General features: G+C 44.0%; 1 protein-coding gene across 2 annotated transcripts in view; it reads left to right on the top strand.

Annotated features, from left to right (window-relative positions):
- The window catches only part of Myo16 (myosin XVI), a 449,864-nt gene that overhangs the window by 130,264 nt on the left and 294,703 nt on the right, over positions 1-24,897 (top strand). For both annotated transcript variants that reach the window (XM_055608467.1, XM_055608466.1), the window contains exon 3: positions 21,704-21,774. In XM_055608467.1, the coding sequence (XP_055464442.1) occupies positions 21,704-21,774 (71 nt within the window). The remainder of the gene's footprint in view (positions 1-21,703; positions 21,775-24,897) is intronic.

Below are 24,897 nucleotides of genomic sequence, written 5' to 3'. Positions count from 1 at the left end.
AGACTCACACACTCAGGCGTGGATAGCCCCCACACACAGCAGCTCTACATTCACTCTTGAGTGCCTTCCACACTGACTTCCATGACAGACTGGTTCCACCCCTACAGTGTTGCAAGATTTATAGGTGTGTCCACAGGCATTTGATCTAGAATCCACGAGTCAGGTTGACCTCATATTACTCAACATCAACACCTTCCTGTTCTTAGTCACTCTGATGTAGAATAATGTCCCTTGTCGTTTTCCATTCCAGTGATGGAGAACAGCTGTCCTGACACAGGCTCATGGGAAAATGTCCCCTTCCTTTTCTTCCTTTCCTTGTAAGTGCCAAATACTATAAACAGAAGCTACTGGCTTAATTGGCAATTTGGTGAAATAATAATAATAATAGTAAAGAATCAAATACTCACATACTCACAAGATTATTTTTAAGCAAGATTTGTGTCTCATGTATGAGTGGATTTATGTGGAACTGGTACAGAATGAAAGATGGTAACCACAGCTGTGGAATTTTTGGAACCAGCTTTCAATACCCTGGGGCGATGTCAAAAATTACTCTCTTCAATAACTATTTAATCCCTATTCAGATACAACAAATATTACAAACACAGTTGACTTCGTGTCAATTTGAAATTCTTAAAGGTGAGACTTGATGTCAGGTCTACCCAGCATTGCCATGTTCTGTGGAATTCTTCCTTGGGGGTGGGGGCAGAGTTAGGAAAGGCCCACTCTGCTCTGGGACTGACTTTCCCAAGAATGTAGTACCTCTGTGAGCTGTGAGATGAAGGCAGAGGACTGTGAGAGGACCTACAGTGCAGAGAGGACAGTGGGAGTGTGACATAACGAGAAACGTGTGCTTACACTCTGCACTCAGCCCTCCAAGCTACTCTCAGCTCTGGAGTCCCTGGGGACAGGTTGCTGGAGTCTGGTCCTCAGGAAAGACTGAGTCATAGTTAGAAGTTGGGAAGTTCATCCCATCCCATGCTGTGGGAGGGTAGAGAGATAGGGATTGGTCTGTAAGCAGCCATAGCAACAAGGGAGAAGCCTCTACAGAGGTCCTAGGAAGGTGTGATTGTTGGTAAGAGTGTAATGGATGCAAACGCTTTCCATCCACCAGAATCTGCATGGGCAGGAAGTGTAAAAGCTGAAGCGGGAGATAAAAAGTGTCCTGCAGGGAGTCTAACTTTAAACCTTAAGAACATCAAAGGACCTGAGAGCTACTGAAAAGAGGCAGGAGGACCAAGGCTGTTGTCTCTAAGAGGAGGCACCCTGGGCCAAGACGGCCTTGAGCAGCTGCAGTATGGGCTCCACAGGACAGCATCTTACAGCTTGTTTTTCCTACTGGGCCTCACATTTGTTCACCATGTGATCTGATGTGTAAGAACAGGCCAGGCCTGGCAGTTACAGACGAACGCAATTTAGCTCCATGTAAGGAAGCAATTTCATGCACTCTGTGCAGGATGCCTTGGGAGACGGTGAACATGCCGTGAACATTAACCAAATCCCAGCACCTCAGGTTGTTTTGGGGTAATAAACGGTACTTATGTCCCAGGTACTGTGAGCGTGAGTTTGAGGCTCATAGCTGTGAGCTACAACTACAGCTATTACAGTTGATTGTTTTTGCACATCGCTGAACTGATGCATCTTTAAAATCCCTCCTGATACCACCATCTTGTCATTTGTACCACAAGGACTGTACGGGAGCTTCAGTGTAGGCTGAGATGAAATTTCTCCACACTTCTAGCAAATCTAAGGCTCAGGTCTCCTGTGGGATTCATCACCAAACATAGACTATTCCAGTCCACGTCCTGGGACTCCCCCCGAACTCTCTGAACTTTCCCTGCAACTTGTCCCAACATAGAGGCCTCATCATTGTATTAAAGCCCTTGATGGCATTATTTAATAAACACGGCCTGCCACGGAGAGGGCGGTGTAGCCACGGAGAGGGCGGTGTAGCCACGGAGAGGGCGGTGTGAGCTGCAAGCACTGCACGGTGCGTTGATGTAACTGACAGCTCTGTTGGATCCTTGGACTGTGAGCATCTCACCGGTTACCTGCAGACAGCAGCACAGACAAGCTTGTGGTGAAGATGAGGCCTCAGGAGACGCTGCTTAGATGGTGGCTTTCCTAGTACCAAGCTGTCAAAGGTTTGCTGAGAATGTTCATACTCATGACAACCCATAAGTGCTCAAAGGAAGAGGGGACAGAGCAACTGCCAGGACATTTGAAACCAGTTAAAGAACTTCAGGTCACAAACTTTCACAACACATATCAGCATGACATTTTCATGCCAGATTGAAGTTTATTTTGTAATTCACATGGACTTCATGCTACATGAAAAAGACTTGGTGCTTTAATTATTTTTTTTAAGTTTGCTTATGGTATTGGTTTTTATCCTGAAGAGGCTTCAAGAATACATTATGGACATTGAATTTTACTAAATAAATTATTAAAATATGTTAAATAATTGTAAATGTAGCTATATGAATATGTTCATATTCAGAATGTAACTGTGTGTAAATAGGCTCATATTTAGAATGTGTTGGTGTGAGCAAATGTGCTTCCCACCATGACTGACAGCCTGACTGCAACTCCATGACCCCCATAATTAGAGAAGAGACTCAGCCTTGGCAAGTTGTCATTAGGCCTCGAAACACACCATGGCACATGCACACGCATATATATACGCACCTACATATGTGCCCACACAGAGAGAAGTAAATATAATAAAATCATAAGTAGACTCAATGTGATAAGCAGATTTTCTAAGAAGTCATTCCTTGCTTATTAAATTCATGCTTTTAAAAGAACCCAAGATTTTATCCTGATTCTGTGTCATTGTAATTAAAATGAGCCATTTTACTTGAATTGCCAAAGGGATCTCTAAGTGAATCACAAGCTTTTATTATCTTTTCAATTATCACATGTCCTAAGAATTCAATTAACTTTCATTGTCAGAAATTACCTAGGCTGAACTCAGGAGAAAAATCACCCATTTTCTTGTTTTCTTATTAAGTACACTTTTATCAACAGGACAATGTACACAGAGCCTGTGTGATATGAAAGGGAAAGACCTAACAGCAGCAAAGGCCTTCCTGACGAGAAGCTGGAATCTTTGCCGCCTGGACTTGAGACGCTGCCTCTGCCGGCAGATCCATTTCCAGGGAGAGCAAAGGGGCCACAGAGCCTCAGTGAGGATAGGGCCATTTAGAAACTGTGATTTTTTTTCTTTGATCCAGCACTTGCAATGGGCCCTGAGGACATCACCTGTATTTCTAGAAAATGTGATGGATTTGTGTGTGTGTAGTTGGTCTAGCAATCCTTGTAAGAATCAGCTGTCGAGGAATGTTGGGCTTTCAAAACCCTTCCATCTCAGCATAGGAATACGTGCTTCAGGGCGTTCGCTGACGTGCTCCTGTGGGTGTGATGCAGCTTTCCCTTTGTCTAATTTCTTTTCCAAGTTCTGGCCATCGCTCTGCCTCCTACGGTCAGGTTTCTCCCCCGGGACTCAGGAGGCCACAGTGGACAGATGACTCTTCTGGGTCAAGGTTCCTCCTGTTTCATCAAAGTCTGCAGGGTGGAGGATCGCTCTCCCTGTTTGTGCCCTGCTAAGCTCTGGTCTCCTTCATCCCCTCAGCCTAAAGTCCTAAATTAGTGAATACTACAGAAGTTGAAAAGGCAGCGGGAGATCCAGAGTGCACTGCTCTGCTCTGTGTGGGGGCAATGCTTAGTCTGAGCAAGTCTGAGCTGGAAGGAGCCGAGTGTCACTTGGCCAGTAGTTGTCTACTGCCCAGGGCTTGCTCTGTTCCCTCCTCCCCTCTGATGTGCACCTCATATGTGTAGTGGAAGCTTCGCTTTCTTTGTAAACTCAGCTATGTTATGTAAACATGCTTTTGTCTTGATCCCAAGTGTGGGATTTTAGTTTGGGCTTTAGTTTGTCCACAGCTGATAATTTGCTTCTGTGGCTCGTGGTCTTTGCCAGCTGGTAACACCTGCCTCTGTGGCACGGACAGGGCACAGGACTAGGACTCTGAGGGTTATAAATACGGGAACCCAGAGAGAGAAGGAGTGGTGCAGTGAGTGGTTTTGGTGTGTGGTGTCTGGTGTGTAGCAGTTTGGAGTGACCAGAGATGGATGGTGTGGCTGACAGAGAGAGATATTTCAACACAGCATTTGCTGTTGCTAGAGATTGGTATAGCCTTAAGGGAACCCATAAACACTAAACAGGCAGAAGTAAAGGAGTTTTTGTCCCATCTCCTTACTAACCTTCTCTCTTCTACCTAGGATTTGGGGGTTGGAAGGGAGAGGCTTTAAGGAACCCCAAATAAAAGAGTTTTAGAAAATGGGTGCTACACATGTCAGTGTTAACTAAAAGATACTTTCTACCACACTCAGAAGCCACTTTCCCTTTCCATTGTGCTCAGCCTCAAGGTTTTGGTAAAACAGCTTCACCATGTTTTCACCTGACTCATGTTCTCACTGTGGATGGCTGTGTTTATCCAAATGCATCTTGCACTGCTTGCCTGCATGCCTTCCCCAAAACGTTGTCTCTCCTGAAAATGCTGACTTTGCTCACTTTCCTCCTGCATCTCCCACCAAGTAAAATACCTTCAAGCAAAATGCTTTCCACAGTGCCCCACATTCTCTTTGTCCTGCTTGATCTTTTCCTATCATTAAAAATGTCAGTAAAATTTCCCTCTAAGATAATAATAAAAAAAATGTGGTACTTTCCTTGATTCATTTTTGTGTTTCCATGAAGCAGCCTTATCGAGTATTAGTTGATATGAAACACCTCAGACTTAGTGCCTTAGTCCCATTTATTGTGCACAATGTCTGTGGGACAGGAGCCTGGCCAGGCAAAAAGACATAAAGGATGTAAAGACATTAGTTCAATGTCAGTGGACTGTGACCTCCTACTGAGGACTTCTCTGGTGGGGACTCAGCTATCTCAGTGAAGAGGTTATGGGTTGTCTTAGGTTTCCATTGCTGTAATAAAACATCTTGACCAAAGGTAATTTGGAGAGCAGAGGGTTTACTCAGCTAACAGGGGAAGCCAAGGCAGAAGCCAAAACAGAGGCCATGGACTGCTGCTTACTGTTTTTTTCCTCATGGTGTGTATAGCCTGCTTTTTGACAACTCAGGACCACCTGCCTAGAGTGGCACAGCCCACAGCAGGAGGAGCCCTCCCCCACCAATCATTAATCAAGAAAATTCCCCACAGGTATGGGACAATCTGATGGAGACACTCATTCTCTCTCTCTTTCTTTCTTTCTCTCTCTCTCTCTCTCTCCCTCTCTCCCCCAACACACATTCTAGCTCTACGGTGTGCATCTTAGCATCTGTACCTTGGATGTCTGTCTTCTAGGTCTCTCCCCTCCCTGGGTTGTTCTTTAGAAGGACTTGTGGATGAGGCAGCCATTCCTGCCTCTCTAGCTTGAGTCCATCTCCTAGATCCATCATTCGTTTTTTTCACCTGTTCTGCCATTTTGCATTTCCCTGTCATCTCTCTATCTTCCTGCCTCCCTGATGTTGTCTCCATTCTTTCATTCCATAGGGATGTGACTTCTCTGAATTCTCTCATCTCCTTCTCTAATCCTGTAATCCCCCAGCCTGCTGTGTATCTTGACAGTCAGCTGTAGTCTCGCCTGTAGTTTCCAGTGTATCGCAGGCTTCATAGTTGCTAAGTCTTCTTGATCCAATAAAAGCCTAAGCCATTATCTCTTCTTAGATGGAGGCTTACCCACATTCTGCTGTAATGCAAAGTCTAGATACATTTTTATTACAAATTATTTTTTAATAAGCCTTGGTAGGTGATTATGATCTGGGAATAGTTTGCTGACTTGGCAGTACAAGCTTTTATTCTACAAGGAAAGTAGAAGTTTCTGTAAGGTTAGGGTAGTACTTTCTAAAAGCAGACACCTGCAGTCATGTGCGCAACATAGACATTGATTCAATAAGCACTGAAGAATTGAACTTGTATTAAATGAATGATACTGAATTTTCCGTTGGGAAACATGAGGTAGAATTTAACAAATAGGTCTGAATAAGGAGATAATTAGGGAACAATTCAATCTGAGATCCTTGACTTGGCTCTTGTGACTTTGATGGCTTCTCCTGGGTGGTGGTTCACCGTGGTATGAGAACTGGGCCCAGGAAGAGGGGGATAAACGGCATAACACGGCCTCAGCGCTGTTACAGCTCAGTGGCCAGCATCTCAGTGGCCAGCTCCCTAGCCTAGTGTGTCAAAGGCTCGCAACAGTCTCATCCACAGGGCAGAGAGAGGGAGGGTTTAAATGCAGCTGTTGGTTGATTTACAGAAGGCAGAGTATGTTCTTTAGTATGTTCTTTTTAACTTCATGTGTGTGTTTAACTTCATGTATGTGTGTGGATTTGTACACACATGTGTGAGTGCCTGCAGATGCCAAAAGAAGACATTAGAGTCTCTGGAGCTAGAGTTCCAGGCAGTCGTGATGTGGGAGCTGGGAATTGAACTTGGGTCCTCAGGAGAGCGGCAATAACTCTGAGCCAGGCCTCCAGCCCCATCTGTTTCCTGAAGTTCACATCCCCTAGCTGCTTTCCACCAGCACAGACAGCAGTGTGACTGGATGCTTGCACACCCAGCCTCCTGCTCATCAAGAAGTGATGTGCTTGTGATAATCATGTTTCTAGAAGAAAATCTTAGAAGTATTTTGTGTTTCAGAAAAAAACCAATGTTTAACACACACTAACATATCCCATCCTTGAAAAGTCATGTATCATGGAAGGGCGGAGGGGGAGGCGTGTTCAATTAAAGTGTGATAAAACTAAGCACTCATGCGAGTCCCGGATCAGCTTCCTGTCAGTAGAATGCCCGCTTTTGTCGTGGTCCCGGGACTTGACTTGTTTTTAACATGGTGACGTATTCGGTGACTGTAAGTAAAGTCTCTGGTCTTCTCCTGCACATGGGATCATCAGAGCCGGCCTTTCAGGGGCATTGTTAGGTTTGAGAGTCCGACATTACTCCTGCTTGACACGTTTTCATATGAACAGAGTAGATACTGATATAATACGATTTCATGACAGCCTCTCATTATTACTTCGGTTATCCCGTAGAGAAGGAGCCATTTTGTAAGCTGTCTGCCAAAATTTGCCTGCACTATTCTTACTTATTTATTACACACTCTTCTTATTTACTGCATTTGTTCATTTGCGGGCGTGAAGTTCCCGTGACCAAACTCAGGTTGTCAGGCTTGGCCACAATCACCTTTAACCACAAAGGCATCTCTGACTTGATTTAGGTTTTCTCTTTTATTTGTATGATGTTTGTATATTACCTGCAAGAGTGCATGTGTGTTGTGCAGAGGACAAAAACAGGCATCAGACCCCTGAGAGTGGTAATTAAGGGCATCAGTGGGAGGCCTGGCTCCTCTGTGGCACTGAGACGGCAGGCAGGCCCTCAGGTTGCACAGCAAGTACCACTCTGCGTCTGGCAGGAGCTTGGGCTTTGTAGGGTACTCTCCTGAGAAGCTCAGCTCTTTCAAGCATGGAACCAGAAGTGCCCACTTGCTCCCAGGAAGAAGGTTGAAGCCCAGGGTCAAAGGAGGTCAGGGCTCCGAAACCTGAGCCAGGATGCAAGAAAGACCCAGTCTGGACTAGTCCATGACTGTTTCATCAGCAGCTGATAAAGGAGGCTCTCAGAGCTCTTAAACACAGAGAGACAGAGGCAGGAGCCCAGTTTTGTGTAGGCAGACAAAATGGCTGTTTCGGGAACAGCCAGCCACTTACTCTCAAAGCTGGGCACTGGGTTGTGCAGGGTAGCTCTAGAAAAATGGCATCATTGATCCAGGCTGTCAGGGCAGTGCATGGCAGAAGCTTGTGGCCACGTGAGACAGGGACTCACAAACGTTGGGCAGGGGGAGGGATGTTGAGGATGAATGTGTTTGATTTGTTGGAGCGAGGGGCACCAACACACTATATTTACCTGTAGTGGTACAGGGGTTGGGGATTTAGCTCAGTGGTAGAGCACTTGCCTAGCAAGTGCAAGGCCCTGGGTTCGGTCCTCAGCTCTGGGTGGGCGAAGAAGTCTAGCTATGGCTAAAGGTCATTTGCTGAAAGTTAAGGTCTCATTAGCACAGGGTGGATGTTTCCAGGAATCCCCAGGTGCTTGCTGAGTGGATTTCTTATCAGGAAAGGTTTGGGCTTGTAATCTCCCTGAGGGGAGTGTGACTCTCCTTAGAGGAGCTGGGTCAGGCCGAGATGGAGCCCAGATGAGAAAGGGAGTCTGTCTTTTACACTGAGCCCAGAGGCTATCTGGAAATGCCAGGCTTTGACCTTAACAGCAGTGTCGCACAAGCGAGCTGTTTTGGTTGTTGAGCCATCTCCCAAGCTCTGTATATTTGAAATAACAGAAAGGAACAGTGTAACCTGTGAGGATAAGTAGCCTATAAAAAGTCAAAGTGGGGAGGGAAGAGAGGCAGAGAGAGAGAGGAAGGCAAGGCATGTGGGGATGGGGAGATCAAATCATTTTATTCTTTGAGGGGAATTTTTTTTTTTTACAACATTCAGTTCTAAGATAGAGATTGATTTTGTCCTCATTGCTGAATTATTCATTCAGCAATCCCTGCCGCTTGGGTAGCTACTCTAATTTCTGTCTAACCAATAATCTGAGCTGACCCATGACTTTCACAGTGCTCTCTGGTAGCTGTTGGGCGTGGATCGTGAGAGAGCTGGGGCTATTGTGACTGTCCTTTCTGTCACACTCTGGGTGGGATGGGACCTTGACTCCCATGTCACCTATGTGACAATAGAACAAGGGCCCTTTTGTTTCTCTCTGTTGATCCAAAGCCTGAGCCACTGCACCCAGCTCTGACGTGTCTGACCTTCTCTTGACATTTGGCCGACGAGTTTTAAAGGTGAGGATACTGAGGCTAAGCCAGACTTGGGCACCAGTACCTACCCTTGAATGACTGGCTCCTTAAACACATTCTGATATTTCCTTGGCCTTCCATGAGAGAGAAATGTTCTGTGCAGGTTTGAGACCAACTGAGGTGTTTGGTATTCATCAGGCTAACCTGTGCACTTCATGAAATGTCGGATCTTAAAAATCAGCTAAGAGGCAGCAGAAAGCGGATTGATTAAAATGAAATAAAACTGCTGATCTGCCCCTCATGTGGCTGCGTCCCGTGAAGAACTGGCATTGATCACTGATAGACTTTTCTTCTCATCGTGAAAGGATTCTGTTTTGGGACGAAACCTCTAACTAATTTTGAAATTGGAGTTGACAGCGTCCCGAGGGCTCCATTTTTTTCCTTCTCATTGTGTCACTGATGCCTGCCTTCTGTGTGAGCATGTCTGGGGACAGCAGTTATCAGTGCTCAATGGCACATATGTCTGAGGATGAAAAGAACAGTGAGGCGGGGAATGAGAGGCGTAAAGAAAGATGGTGGCTGAGGAAGCGCCCTGGGGCATAACAGCACAAGTTCTGGTTTATTTGCTTCTGCAAGGAAGCCCTTGGGAGCAGGAGTGGGCATCGACCAGGCTTATGTAGGAGAGTAAGGACCATATGCAGCCCTTCCTGGGTAATCAGATTCAACCTCTGTGAATAATCTGTTCTCACTGGTCATTCTAAAGATTTAATGTACATTTTAGACATTAGCAAACAGTGGATATATGTGAGTCAGAGAGCAGAATTACCCTGCAAATATCTTCCCTTGCTATGTCAGAATTCCAAAAAGGCACAAGAGTCAAGGGTCATGCACACAAGACTGTTTATATTGAGTGCTCAGTAAGGACAGTTTGTGGAACAGGCTTACAGTAAAGTACATATGGCCTAGGGAATGTATAGCTGTAGGTGGTGGCACATGGTATCATCACAGCTCTTGGAAGGCAGAGGCAGAAGGGTTGCCGAAGTTCAAGGCCAGTGTCAGCACACAACATTTGTCTTCTGAGTCTGGCGTACTTTACTTGACAAAAAAAAAAATGATCTATGTTCCTTAATTCTATGCAAAACTAATTGGTGTTGCTCCTGCTGGACATAGGAGTGACAGCTGGGGCTGCTCCCTGCAAGGTTCCAAGTGAGAACTGTCTGAAATGATGGATAGGCTGTCACTGTGAGCTAAGTGAGGGTTACACAGGTCTAGTCACAAGCGGAAAGAATCAAATGTCCATTGAAGATTTGTGAATTTTACTAAAGTTAAGTGATGCCATGATACAGGGAAAGCTTCTCTGCCCTTCACAGGGTGCACGTCTCACGGGAAGGCAGAAGACTGTGAGCCTGTCTGTGGACTCCATCACCAGTGTCTGTCCTTGAACCACTGCTGTTAAAAATCTCGCTCTGCTTTGGCAAGGTTCCGGGGTCCAGGGGAGGATCTGGGATGGAATGCAGAATCCCCCGTTCACTTTATCTCTTGGGTCGCTGAGCTGATGGCTCAGGCAACTGATCACAAAAGATGATGGAAAGAAAAAAAATAGGGAAGGGAGCCCAGGATTCCTTCCCTAGGTCTAAGGACCGGCTATACTGCTGCTAAGGGGGAAACTTTAACTGGTCACCTTTATTTCCTGCAGCCAGGACTGTCAAGGCAGCTTCGAGCCAAACCTGCAAGAGGCTGGAAAAACAAACAAAACAAACAAACAAAAAATACTTAAAAAAAAAAAATCTGAGATTAGCTTCCTGAGCATGAACAGGCTGCTGTGGAGGCCTCCACAGGCTAAAGTAAACTTTTTCCTGCTTGTCTTAGGCTGGCAGTTAGATACCAAATCTGCTAACTTGTTTGTAAATTGCTAAGAAAAAAAAAAAAAAGAGAAAAGTAAACAAAGACTATTCACACACACAAGCTCAAGGGGAAAGGTGGATGAAGTTAAGAATTTTAACTTCAGTAAATCCCTACAAACTTGCTAACATCCCCTCTGCAGAAACTGCAGCAAGGTTAGGCTGCCAGTTCCATAACATTGCTAATACGTACACATAGACAATCAGACTCTAGGCCTGTGTATATTCATGCATACATTCAATAGATGATACAAAAGGGGCTCCTTACAGACAGACAGACAATTGACATACACTCACATAACATATGTATAAAAACCAGACAGAGGGACATATTTACATGTAAACACGTATCTATATACATATTTACAACTCCTGGATGAATCGAATTCCATCAGCCTTCCATTCAGTGAGCCTCCATCACCAGGCTTCTGCCAATGGAATGTGTGTGCTGCCACCATTTATTGCTTGGCCTTTATACCGCTGAGACAAAGCTCCCGGAAAAGGAATTACCTCATAGTCAAAAAGGCAATTAATCACAAAAGCAGATGAATTCTAAAATACAACAGGTTACATCTTTTAAAACTAAACATTTCTTATCTATGTATCCACTATGTAAGTTCATAGTAAGTTCAGAGTGAAAAAGTTTGACAAGGCCTAAAGGTTAACAGGGTCTAAAAGTTACAAGAATATATGTCTTTTCAACTAGGACTGACCTGTCTACACATTTTCAGCTATCTATAAGTTTACAGTGCATTCAGAACAATAATTTTATCTGTCTTTCATTCTAAGAAATGACATAAATTTAAAATGACAGTATATAATGCCATAAGGTGACAAGGTATAAGGAGTTACAACAGAACAGTTTAGAAATAATGACATCAAGATTTGTACTTAATTACACATTGCTTTGTACTCCCATTATAATTTGGGTTCAGGGGAGGTTTATACCAACTTGTCTACATTTATGGCATATACCAAGATTCATAATGAAGGTTTATCTTGAAGACACAAGTCTGTCTCAAGCCTGTCTCCTAGGGAGGTATCTGGAGGTCCACAGAGGTGTTTATTGCAGCCATAAACTTTCTAAAGTTGTTTTAGAAGTTCTAAAACAAGTTAATTTTTAAAATTGTTTGAATCAAATCAGGAATTCCATAATCAGGAATTAATTCATCTGAACAGCAGTACACCTTCATTAAGATCCCATAGGAAGTTTGTTCAGTCAGAGTGTGTAAATTCCCAGAAAGTGATGGTCCACACCACACCAGAGCACAGAGATGCAGCCGTGCACAGAGAATGAGTGTCAGAGACTGTGAACAATTCTGGGGTGTGTCACGGTACAGACCTTGTAAAATGCGGGCTCCCCTCCCAGAAGGCCCAGCTGCCTAATGAGCTTCGTGAACAGAATGGCTCCTGACACAGTACACAGAATCTGATACAGTAACACTGTAATGAGACTGATAGCCAACCTGCTCGGCCTGTTCTTTGTGAGCACACTGGAGAGCTCAAACCTTTTAAACTATTGTGTCCACAGGCCTGTGCGCCACAGGCTTGGTTTTCTGTCCACCCATCTGGTCATAGTCGTTGGGTTACAGTCAGATGTTTCCAGGTTCTTGACCTCAGATCCAGAGAATTAAACATCATGGTTCTACAGAATTGTAAAAGAAAGAGGTGTCACTCAGAGCAAAGTGACAGAAAGGGTGCTGTCAAGCTGACAGGTGACTCGTGTGTGCATGCACACAAGGGCCAGGGCCCAGATTATTGCTTGGGGCATCTATTGATGGGATGCGGGAAAGATGGAGTGTGATTTCTTAGGGATGTAGTTTGGGTAGTTCTCTGCTTTGATCGATAGGTCATGTCTGCACATGTCCCTTCCCATAATGCATGTGTTTTTCATCATATGTATATGCAAATATGTACAAGCATAGGATGGTAAATAAGGGATTTTCCCTAAAAGTTTACTGAAATGTCAAAGTTTGCCAGACTTAACATGTACACAGAAGGCTTTTTAGTCTTCCTGCTGATACACCATGAATATGCTTGAGTAGAAACACTCTAAATTTGATTGTTCCTAAGGGAGAAAACTATGCTATTGCTCAGTGGGATTGGGTGGGTGTCTGTGTAGCCTGACACAGGTGGGAGGACAAGGGGCATCTTAGGTTCCCAGGTGCGTTTTTCAGTAATGGGTGTGTGCACAGCCCAGCACAGCAGATAAGGAGATAGGCTTCCCGGCACATTGTTACAAGAGGGGTGTGTATACAACCCACGACAAAGAGGGCCTCTCTCTGAGCTAATAGATGTTCTCACCTGCTGAATATGGACAAACACAGGGAGGCCAGCAGAGCACGCATCGAGTCTAGGGAATTTCGGTTTTGAAATAAGTGTTTAAGAAAGTAAGAAACCCTACTTCTTGCCCCTGTTTTGAGTCCATAGGGTGGGGTGTCTTTAGATGGCAAAAGGCACCTGCGGAGGACTATGCAGGCTCAGAGTTGGTCTTCACCTTCCTGTCATGGAGCCCCATGAGGGCAAATGTGCATCCAGCCATCTTGGTCAGTCCTGACCTGTGTCTGGTTTCAGTTGTACCTCTAATGTCTTCAATTTCCACATCATCTGGGTTCACGACTGCTAACGATATAAGAGCTTACTATAAGAGAGATAATACAACCCTGCCAAAGAAAGGGCATGCAATTCAAAGCAAAGGGCTCATCTCAGAATATTCATCTGCAGTGAGGCTTGTCATGGGACTGGACACAAAATCTGGAACCTGGGAAGCAGGTAGCATATTTGTGTGTCTTTGTGTACTGGACACTGAGGATTCTCACTCTGGCTGGTCCTCTCTGCCTTCATTCCACTCTGTCCATTTGTTTCTTCCACTCATTCACATGTCGGGACTCAAAGTTGCATTTCTTCATTTGCTCTGTGTGTCTAGTCCCACCGCTCAACACCCAGACTGTTACAGCCCCAGACACCCAGCTGGGAACCCAGCTGTCCTGAGATGTGTGCGTCCCCTGTGTGTCCAGTCCCACAGCTCAACACCCAGGCTGGTAACAGCCCCAGACTCCGGGTTGGGAAACTGGCTGTGCCTGAGATGTGCAGCATCCCCTATGGTCCAGTCGGAGCTCAGAGAGGGAGCTGTGTGAGTGTGTGATGCATTGTGATCTCAGGCAGGACGTGGCTATTTATGACCACAGTTAACAGAGGAAGCAGGCAGAAGGCATGACATTTAATGTGGAGCTCCAATTTCCAAACACATCCTAAGGCCATGTAAGTGTTTTTTATAATGTTGCTGAGGGATTGAGAAATCTGTGCTTCCGTGGTGTTTTCACAAGCATATCAGAAAAGCATGCTGCCTAGACAAGTGCTATTAATTAAACCCTCTATGAAATAAAAATGTCATGAAATTACTTACAATATAGGGAATCACGGTAACACTAGAGGGTGAATTAGAGTCATCTTGGTAAATTAGATGCTCTTCAGGCAAGAACAAAAGTCAAGTACCAAAGGCACCAAGAGGAAATGAAAATGCTTTACACCAATAATAGACTGTGCTGGTCAATTCTACTGCAGAACTTTAAAAGCCGTTTGCTGATTGGTTTCTCTGACTCTTTTTCAGTGTTTGTCCTCTTCATTAACTGTTTAGCTTCCTAGATCCAAACCTGACTAAGCAATAATTTTCATCTCACTTATATAACCCTATTAACACTAGTAATCTTTGTCTCAGTTTACAGTTTAAAAGACTGAGGCCCAGAGAAGTCAGAGACACCTTCAGGGCCACTGTTGGCATTGTGGTGTGTTTCCTTTGGAGGCCAGCTTTAGCCGTTAGTAATGACTTCAGTACCGATGTGCTTATTCCCTGTGTGCCTGACTTTAAAAGGACTTTATGTATCTAAGTATGGGGGCTTGGGAGTGTGGGGTGTGAGAGGGTGGGGAGTGGGCTGTGAGTGTAGCCTTTTAGTGAAAGGCTTTAATAGGTTTGGCAAATAGGAGGACAATTTTATTTTGCTTCCACTATCTAAAGATGGAAATACAAGTTATTAGTCTATAGATCTATAGACAGACTAATTCACATAAATTATTAGCAAGTTCTGAACATCACTAAGCTCCATTTTTAAACGTGGGTATCTTCTGAACTTGGCTCAGAGTAAGACCATTTTATGTACTGCAGCACAGTCATAAACAGAGAGAAAATGAAGCCTGAAATTTGTGTTTACATCATGTGCGTTCTGGATTTACTGCTGCTGCACTGGGCTCTGAAGAAATATGGGTCCAATGTATGTCATTATAAAACTGTCACTTGTGTGTGTTCTGTAGTATTTAGAGCAGTGTTGATTTAGGGCCAAGTCTAATAAGCAGGCCATTCCTAATTCATATCAGGCAAACTTTACCTTAGCACTGTATCATAGATAATCCAAGGAACAGACGAGGTTGTGAATGACCTCTTCAAATAAATTTCATCATATAAAAGTTTGGCAATTTCAGCTTTCACAGAATTATTATTATTATCATTCAGCCTAGCATTATCTGAGTCTTCTCATGGATGGTAAGCATTCCTAGGAACTCATATGAGTAAAATATGTGATGTGCACCTTGCTGAGAATACAGAGGGACACTAAAAACCTGCCCTTCATACCGTTACTTAAATGCTGGCAAAAGAATAAAAGAAAAGCATTCTGGAACCTTGAGTATTACCAACAAGCTTGAGATGATGCATTTTCAACATGGTTGAATCTCAGCTAGAACAGTAGAGACTGACAATGACAACCTCTGGTCACATGCTCTGCCATTGGCTGCATTGTAGCCTTTAAAACCAACATCCTTATCATCCCAATAGCTGTGGAAACAAGTCATCCTGCAGACACTGGTGGGGAAAGACAGCTGCGGTTCCCAAAAGGTCATTCCTAGATGACTTTTATATTTACCTGTCTACGAGTTTCCTGGAAACTCAGGCTCAGAAGAAAGATTTGTATCTATTTTACTTAATTTAGAAATAAAAACACTACAACTCTTTTCCTGGGGGCATTTGCAGACATGAACCAGCAGTAATGTTCAGCATTGTGCCTGCCTGAAGCTGTGGTGACAGCTGTCTGAGAGAGCTGATGAAAACTGCAAACGCTGGGGGAGGGAGAGCGAAGGCCCCCTCACAGGGATGGTGATTTCCTCAGAGTGTTGAAGGCTAAACATATCCAGGCTGAGGCCGCTCTCCTCAATTGCTCACAAAACAAATGCTTTCCAAGATCACTGCAGACTAGGGAAAATGCTAGCCACTTACGGACACACCACAGAAATGCCCTAAAACTAATGCAAAGTTTCTCTGCAAATGTTGGGAGAGGTATCTAAGGCATCTAAGGAAAGATTTCAGTCCGTGAGCTGGCACTGCTATGGTGGACAGAGACTTCAGCAGCTGTGCATGACCAAGGATCTAGATTTTAAAGATTTCAACAGCAGTGAAACAAGCGACTACAGTTACAGGCACAGAGGCTGGCTTTCCTGGGAAGACAGTGAACAGAGTCTGAAAGTCACAGAGGCTGGCTTTCCTGGGAAGACAGTGAACAGAGTCTGAAAGTCACAGAGGCTGGCTTTCCTGGGAAGACAGTGAACAGAGTCTGAAAGTTCTCCCATTTCACTCTTGGAAATGTCAAATTTTCTGATAGATGCAAAAAAACAAGAAAGTTTGCTTCACCTCACAAAGAAAGATTGTTAATTAGCCTAAAGAAACTGTTCCTGGGCAATCCCAGACTATTTCGTAGGTAGAGAGGCTTTAAATCAATCATTGTGTAATGTTCATGTAACTAAAGGAAACATTTTTCTAAATGAGTATGGCAAAATACAGGGGAGAATAACAACCAGATAGTAATAGTAAAAAGAAACAAATGAAGGAAAAATTATCTAATTATAATCTCACAAGAGGACAAAAATCCAAAAAGGAACTAAATAGAAAGTCTAGTATTGAAAAGGACAGAATGTGAAATCATATACATACATACATACATACATACATATATATATATATATATATATATATATATATATATATATGAGATATATATATGAATATATCAGAAGAAACCAATGGTGAAGTCAAGCAGACAGGAGAGCCGGGGAATTTGAAAGCAGATCAATTAATATGCAATCTGAGGAGAGAAGAGTAAGGAAGTGTGAACGGGCCTCATATCCTGGAGGAAGTAGAGGGCATCATGAAATGCATCAACACACAGACATGAGCCCAAAAGGGCAGGAAGAGAGCTACTAGAAGCAAGGGCAGAAACTGTGGGTGTGACAGAGGACAGTAACTTACACATTTAAGAAGCCACCCATGCTTCAAGTGGGGCATCCTGAAGCAGAGCAGAAGCTACCGTCATGCTACACAGATGAGCCATATTCAGACACAGTATAGCCATGATACACAGAGGAGCCATGTCTAACCACACATAGCCACAGTGCACAGAGGAGTCACACCTCGGCACACATGGCAAAGACGCACAGAGTGGCCATGTCCAGACATACATAGCCATGATGCAAAAAGAAACAACATTGAAGAGTCTTCTAATCATCCAACAGTTGCCCTGTTCAAGAAACCTTGTAGGGTCAGCAGCTGACTTCCCACTATGAATCCGGAGGTCAGAAGGCTTGGGGAGACAGATGCTGAATGCTAACAGAAGGACTGTCAATAACTCTTTTCAGGAAAGCTGTCTTTCTCAGATGTAGGAGCAATTAAGGCATTCTTGACAAATGAAAACCAAGAGAATTTGTGGTGAACAGATATTCTGAAGTGACGTGAAAGACACTGTTGAATTCACAGGACAAGCTCCACAGAGTGAAGTGCTTTGCTTCTGGAGGAAGTATGTGTGCTTTTCACTCTAAGTTTCTCCTAACCTATCTACTTACTTGTAAGTTAGGTTAGTAACCTATCTTACTTTTTGTAAGGTTACTATCTACTTACAAAGGAAGTAAACATGCTGTGGTTCACAGGCATGTACACATGATGGTACTTTGTGAGTCTAAAGTCCTGAAGCTGGGGCGACACAGATGAAGAAATACCCAGGAATCATGTGTTTCTTCACTGCTGAACCTCAGTCAATAGTAATTAATGTAAATAAGGTTGGTAGGTTGGTATGCATTAAAATATTAAATACAATACTAATGAATAATTCATCTAAATGCTTGTGAATTAAGATGACAATATGTGAAGACTTACTTATACAAAAGAAGAATGGACGTGGTGGCACCTGTCTGCAATTCCAGAATTTGAGAGGCTAAGGAAGGATTTTGGCTTTGACACCAGTGTATACTACATAGAGAAACTATATCTTTCATAAAACAAAACAAAACACAAGCACAAAAACCAAAGAGAAGGTACCAATATAGTCTCAGAGGAAAGAAAAGGAACAATCCACATAGTAAACAAGTAGCAAAATGTCACATATGAGTCCAACTCTCTCAGGAATTACCTTGATGAACATAATAAAACACTCAAGGGGCAGAAAGCAGAATATATAGAGAACCATGCAGCTGTGTTTTGTTTATAAGGAACACCTATTTATTCAGACACAAATGAGTTTAAAACAAATGATCCACAAAGATATGTCTAGCAGCCCAAGGAAAGCTGGAGAGAATTGCCAGCAGCCAGTGATGTGGACTTAAGTAGAAAAGTCAAACAAACGTCCGAAAGCTTCACATCCTGGCTAGCAGCAGCTGGTCATTGGGTACATAATATGATCCCTCCTGCAGGGGACTTAGTCTGAAAGTTCTCAGCATGTAAAATAAAGTCTTTGTTAAGATGCTGAAAGTTAAGTTTTTAGAGAAAAAGATATGGCATGAAAAGGGAAATTATCACGTCTTGAAGACAAGGAAATCATAGTATACCTATGCCCACACGAAGATCCAAGACAGATGAGGTAGAACTGATGATTGAAAGGGGAAACAGCTTGTCTCGCCGTGTGACTTCAGTAGTTTTGTAGTGATAGATAGAATGACCGCACAGAGCCAGAGACAGAAGGCTTGAAAGCCACTCAGGCAGCTGTGTGCACTATGCTGCCTCCGACACCGGCAGACCACACATCTGCAAAGTTTATGAGTGCTGGGCCATGTGACAGGCTGCAAAGGAAGCGTCTGTCTTTATATAGAGAAGGTTGGCATGGGCAATGTTGATCTCTAACCTCCAAACAGGGAATTTAGAAGCCTTTAACAGAGATTGATAAAGGATTTCAGAAAATTTGCAAGTATATAAAAATTAGCTTCTATCGCTCGAATTACACCCTTTCCCCAATTCATCTGTTGAGCTTCTAACCCCATGCCTTTGCTGCTTTTCTGTTGCTGTGATGAAAGACCTTATGAAAGAAGTGATCTGATTGAGTTTATAGTATCAGAGGATTGGCGTTTATGATGGCCGTGGGCAGGAGCTCCTGAGAGCAGACATCTTGATCAACAACCATGAGACAGAAAAAGACACACTGTTGAAATCTCGAAGCTGCTCCCATTGGTGTATCTCATTCAGCACCACCACACCTTCTAATCCTTTGGTAATAGTTCCACCAACTGGGGACCGGCTGTTCTAGCATATGAACCTTTGGAGGCCATTCTCATTCAAACTACCACACCCTGTCCACCCCATAATGTAACTAATTCTCAATATATGTTCTTTTCCGGGGTGGTAAGTTAAAATGAGGAGAGTTAGGGGGATTTGGGAAGAAAATGATAGGGAAAGCAGGCTCCCTGCGATACTAGCCTCTTGTTCCCAGCAGACACTGTGAGGACAAACTGCAGAGAGGCATGGATGCTTATCTCAGCAGGACCAGTAGGGGTAAGGGGAAGATGCAGAGTCCTATAAAACACTCCATCCTGCATCTCTTTCAGGACTTCCAGCCTTGGGCTCTCCCATCCTGAAGGGCTTGAGTTGAATGTTTCTTTCTCTACAATCTTTCCTGGACATTCAACTTGTTGTCTATGTCATGCAATGATCTTGGTGACCCCCTAGTTGGCTACCAGCACCCCTATTACACACCCACAACTCACCAATGTCCCCTGTCATGGTGCATTTTTCATAACTGTTTAGCCTCCGTCTATATGAGGTAATCAGTACAAGTCCATAGTTATAAATGCCAACATCAGAAAAGCATATGAATATCCAGTTATCTAACTTCACATATTTGAAAATAAAAACCAGTAAAGCAACAACCATTGCTCATGGAAGATGAGCAAGAGAAATGTTCAGAAAAGCAACATTGAAAATGAAAGAAAAAAAATGATTCTATGAAATGGTTAACGTACTTGAAATATGATTAACTAAAATGACCAAAATTTAAAAAAATAAAAATGAAAGCAAAGGATCCAAACTTCAAAAATCAGGAATGAAGGATGGTAAAAATTAGTTCTTTGCTAATTAAAAATAAATAAATAAAGTAGTCTAGAGAGATGGCTCAGTGGTTAAGAGCACTGGCTATTTTTCCAGGGCACCCAGGTTCAAATCCCAGCACCCACATGGCAGTTCACAACTGTCTGTAACTCCAGTTTAGGGAAGTGTCCTCTTCTTTCTGCTGGGTGCTGGCTGCTTGCTGTCGAAATGGGCTAGCTCCTGAAACCTGGGAAAGTGGTGCTGGTCCTGGCCGGTAGCTACTCAGGACTCAAAGCTATCATCATGAAGAATATTGATGATGGCAATAATCTCAGACCACCCTTCCAGCCATGCCCTGATGGCTGGAATCAACCGCTATCCCTAAAAAGTTAACAGCTGCCGTGGACAGGAAGAAAATCACCAAGAGATCAAAGATCAAATCCTTTGTGAAAGTTTATAACTACAGTCACCTCTGCAGCTGGAACCTGTACAGGAGCAGCCAACCTGTTGAGATGGCATGTCTTCCTGGAGTCACTCAGAGTGATGGAGAAAGCAAGAGAATAGACACCTTGGGGGCACAGATACTATGAAGATCAGAAAGGCGCCTTCAGGTCAGACTCAGGCAGAGAAAGGAACCTCAGTAGAAAGGCAGCACCCCTTGGTGGGGGTGACTAAACCTGAGCCACTGTGAGCAGTGCTGTGTCACAGCTGAGTGTAAGCGTGGCTCTTGCTGGGCCTGTTAGCTCATGGCTATCATTCCTGTAGGGGAGGCTGAGGCACAGAGACTGAAAAGTTCCTGGTTCGCTGGCTACACAGAATCATTGACCCAAAACTAAAGCAACAATAACAACAGAACCAAAACAACACAAGGGTAGCCGCTACTTATTTATTTATTTATTTTTGGCCTCAGTGATTTTTTTTTTTTAAGCATGAATATGCTACTGATGGTGGAGACCAGCGGGGTGTCTGGGAACCTAAGGACATTTCTAGGAGGCTTGCCCCATCAGGACCCCGAAAGCAGCAGAGGCAAGCAGACCTCGGTGCCTCCTGACACTGACTGTGCTAATGAATTCACCTTGCTATCAAATGGACACACAGGTCATTTCCAGCTGTTGGTTTACTCTGATAATTGGCATAGATTTTGATCTGTGTGACTTTCTCGCTTTGTCCCATAATGTTCTGTGACAGCAGAAGGAACATGGGCAAAGGCTAATGGCCCAAATGGAGGCTTTAATGTCAAAATGCAAACTTTCATTGCTTTGAGTGAATAGGTCCTCACAAATTGCAAAACAATGTCCTTGTGAGGCTAGAGAGTCTTTATTTATGTGTTTTCTTTTGTTCTGCAAAGGACATAGAAACTTGGTGCTTCAAACCAATGCACAGCAGGCAGTTCTGCTTGCTCATTAATTTCTACGGCTGTAGTGGGCAGTCAAACTTCCATGCCAGATAACAGGTCTGGGCACAAGGAGAGACACTGGTGAGCGCACATTTGGGATGTGGGATCTTACAGCAATTTGCTCTTGCCCGGGGGTCCCCACAGCTGTTGTCTGAGCTGCTAGAGAGACACTACCAGGTTGGGCTCGGGGTGTGGAACATGCTTTCTCCAACTCCGCTTCTCTCTTCTCTTGCAGTGCTTCGACTCTTGAAGGAGGGGGCGGACCCGCACACTCTCATCTCCTCAGGAGGGTCCTTACTCCACCTGGTAAGAACCCGTGCTTGTAGGGGCCACGTGGTAACACCTGGAGACAGAGAGTCAACCAAGGATTCAAAAGTCAGTCACAAAATGAGCACCCAACAGTGACCAGAAAAAAAAAAATGGCGTGTTTCAGATGACAGGTATAGGTAAAGAGCTGCTGAGTTTGATGTGCTGAGGGAGGGGAAGTCATTGGATCCCAGCAGACCTGGGTAAGCAGCGGGCAGAACAAGAATGTCGAGTCTCAGCTCACTCTGTTGCTTATACCTGTTGAACCTTTTATCAAGGTCTTACACACTTCACCCTTGCTTCTGAATAGATCTTGTCACAATGCCTGGAGTGAGTATATCCCATGATATACAGTCCGTTTTGTGTTCTTACCAGGTAATGCATTGAGCACTCAAGACACAGTGAAGGAGCCATGAATGAAAAAGCCCCAGGGATATATGGCCTGCTGGTTAATGGGAATGTCGTTACTCTAGACTCAGCTGATAGAACGCAGGAATATAGGGAGAGTACAGCAAGAAGGTAGAGGGCTGTGTTGAGAGACTTCATCCCAGGCCAAGGGGGTGATTTGATGCTGCCGTTGGTGCAAACGTTGGGTCTGGGAGATATACAAAGAACCCAATATTGGGCGGAGGAGGGGGGCTCACTGCTACACTCTCCTTTAGCACAGATCACTGAGTAAATAAAAACAAGGGAACAATTGAAGGTTGCTAGAGAGAGAGAGAAATTACAGGGTTTCAGAATGCCTTAGGTGCTGAGGAAGGCAATTTAGCCATCTAGAATGCCAAGTGTGAGGAGCCTCATGCGGAGCCCACGCCTGGAGCATCCCACGTTGGGATGCCTGACACCCTTAGCCTTAGTCCTAATTACACACTGCTCCAGTGATGTCTTGCAGGGAGGCAGCACAGTGCATGTGCGTGGGGATGAGGTAACAAGCTGTAAACACACGGCTGGGCTTTCCCAGAGCGGCGTTTATATAAATCCAGTATTTCTCAGAGAGCACCAAACTCCAGGTGCTGGTTTCTTCAAGACCTTTCTTTTAGATGGTCTAGGAAAAAAAAAAAAAGAGCACTTGCATGGGAATTAAATGTATCAGTAGGGCTAAGGTTGATATCGATTCTATAGAAAGATTGCTATTTTTACTTGTGCATATTTTAACTTCTCTTTAATTCCATCTTTGAAAGCACACTTGACTCCATCTCTTTGCCTAATTGCTTGTCCTTAAAAATTCCTACAGCAAATAAATGGCAGGTATCAAGTATTAGATGATAGCCTTGGAGATAGTGGGAAGGCAGCCATGTCTGTGCCCCCAGGAATTTGTCTCATGGGAACACCGTAGAGAAATCCTCAATTTTAAATCTTTGTAAGAATTTATGAAGTGAGGAATGGAATTATATAAGCTTTAATAAAATGTTGTATGTTTGTGACATTGGCTTTAGTTAATGAATGTAGAGAAGGACCTGCCGATACTCACACAATGGAGAGGGATTTTCAGAAATCCTCAAGGCTGTGCTGTGGCATTGTTACACCACAGGCAAGCTATAGTGAAACTTCACAGACATTAGCGATATCCATCTACTGGGTGGATTCCCATTTTAATACAAAGATAAGAAATTCATGTCATGATGGCTACAAAAATATCCAAGACACACTGGAACACAGAAAAGCAGGGTAAAGAACAGAGAGTGTAATATAACTGAGTAACAATGGAGAGGAGAGGAAGGAGGGGATGAGGGAGACATATACATAGATGACGAGATAGATAATCGATATGTACAGATGAAAGATGTTAGCGTGGGCTGACACACTGTAGGGGGATATGTGGGTGAAGGAATAGATAATAGGTCATTATATAGATGACATGGGTTGATGAAGAGATGATAGATACATGACATGTGACTGATAGAGACTAGATACACAGATGATGAGATAAATAGATAATAGATGTGCATGGATTACCCATCCATCCGTGTATAGTAGATACATTATAATAGAAACATGGATGGATAGATAGATATATAGATGATATAAAGATGAGGCATAGCTTAGAAAGAAACATTAAAATGAGCTTCTGGTCCTAGAAGAACTAACAATGAACTCAGAACATACTTGGGCTTTTTCATGGCCCCTTGGGGCAATAATTTTTCCTATGCCAGAGAAGTATGCATGAGAGATGGTGTTTTGGGACTGAGCAGAAGCCTGGGAGCCTGGCAGAGGGCAGGTTACAGAGTGGTTGACTCTGGGCAGGGGTTATGATCAGGTGCCCCCAATACCAAGGGGGGAAGCACCCACTTGTCTTGGAGAAACATGAGGACTGCTCGCTTCACGCACTCCTTACTGTAGGGGAAGAGGGTTTTGTGCAGAAGGGCACCGGCCTTGAAGAGGACACCAGACCTGGTCCTCCAAGTGCTTGGTCTTTGAACGAAGGACAGCACCTGCTATACTATGTGCAGTCTGGTGGCGAGTTCTGCTTGACACTTGGAAAGAGAGACAGGGTGGCAGAGCCTGGGGACATGGCACCGGAGACAGCAGACATGCTTCCCCTTCCTGCTGAGCATGGGAGTCATCTTGCTCGTTTTCTCAGTGAGGTAAAGTGTCACCACAAACTGGCTGACGTGATGATCATCAACGTGGCTAGTGAGGAAGTGGCGTCAGCTTGAGGAAAATTCTTTTTAGGGAGCATGAGCTGAGCCTGGCAAAGCAGTGATAATATTGCAGAGTGCTGTTACAGGGGTGCGCAGCCTTCATAATCTCTGCAGACAAGTGTGATCAGAGGCATTTATTGCTGTCAAATTATTATTCATAATCCTTAGAGGTGTGAATCACAAAGTACTGGCTAGAGAAGGGTGGGTGTCATTTTCAGCTTTGCATCTAATTAACGTTTCATTCTCCTTGAAAGACTGTGAAACTCCAAGTACGAGGTGTAAGTGTGAATTCCCACACTCCAGGTCAGGGATGTCTTTGTGTGCGGGGATGGGGTGTGGGAGGTGGGGGTATATGCATATTAGTGTGAGGTCTAAGTGTGGATTCCTGAGGTCCCTGTCAAGAAAGTGTTTGTGTTTATGTGTAAGTGTATTCGGTGTGTGTGTGTGTGTGTGTGTGTGTGTGTGTGTGTGTGTGTGTGTG

This window comes from Psammomys obesus, unplaced genomic scaffold, assembly GCF_907164565.1.
Source record: "Psammomys obesus unplaced genomic scaffold, mPsaObe1.curated_primary_1811, whole genome shotgun sequence".
In the NCBI taxonomy this organism is placed as follows: domain Eukaryota; kingdom Metazoa; phylum Chordata; class Mammalia; order Rodentia; family Muridae; genus Psammomys; species Psammomys obesus.
Note: the sequence above shows the minus strand (reverse complement) of the source record. Positions and strands in the feature narration are given on the sequence as shown.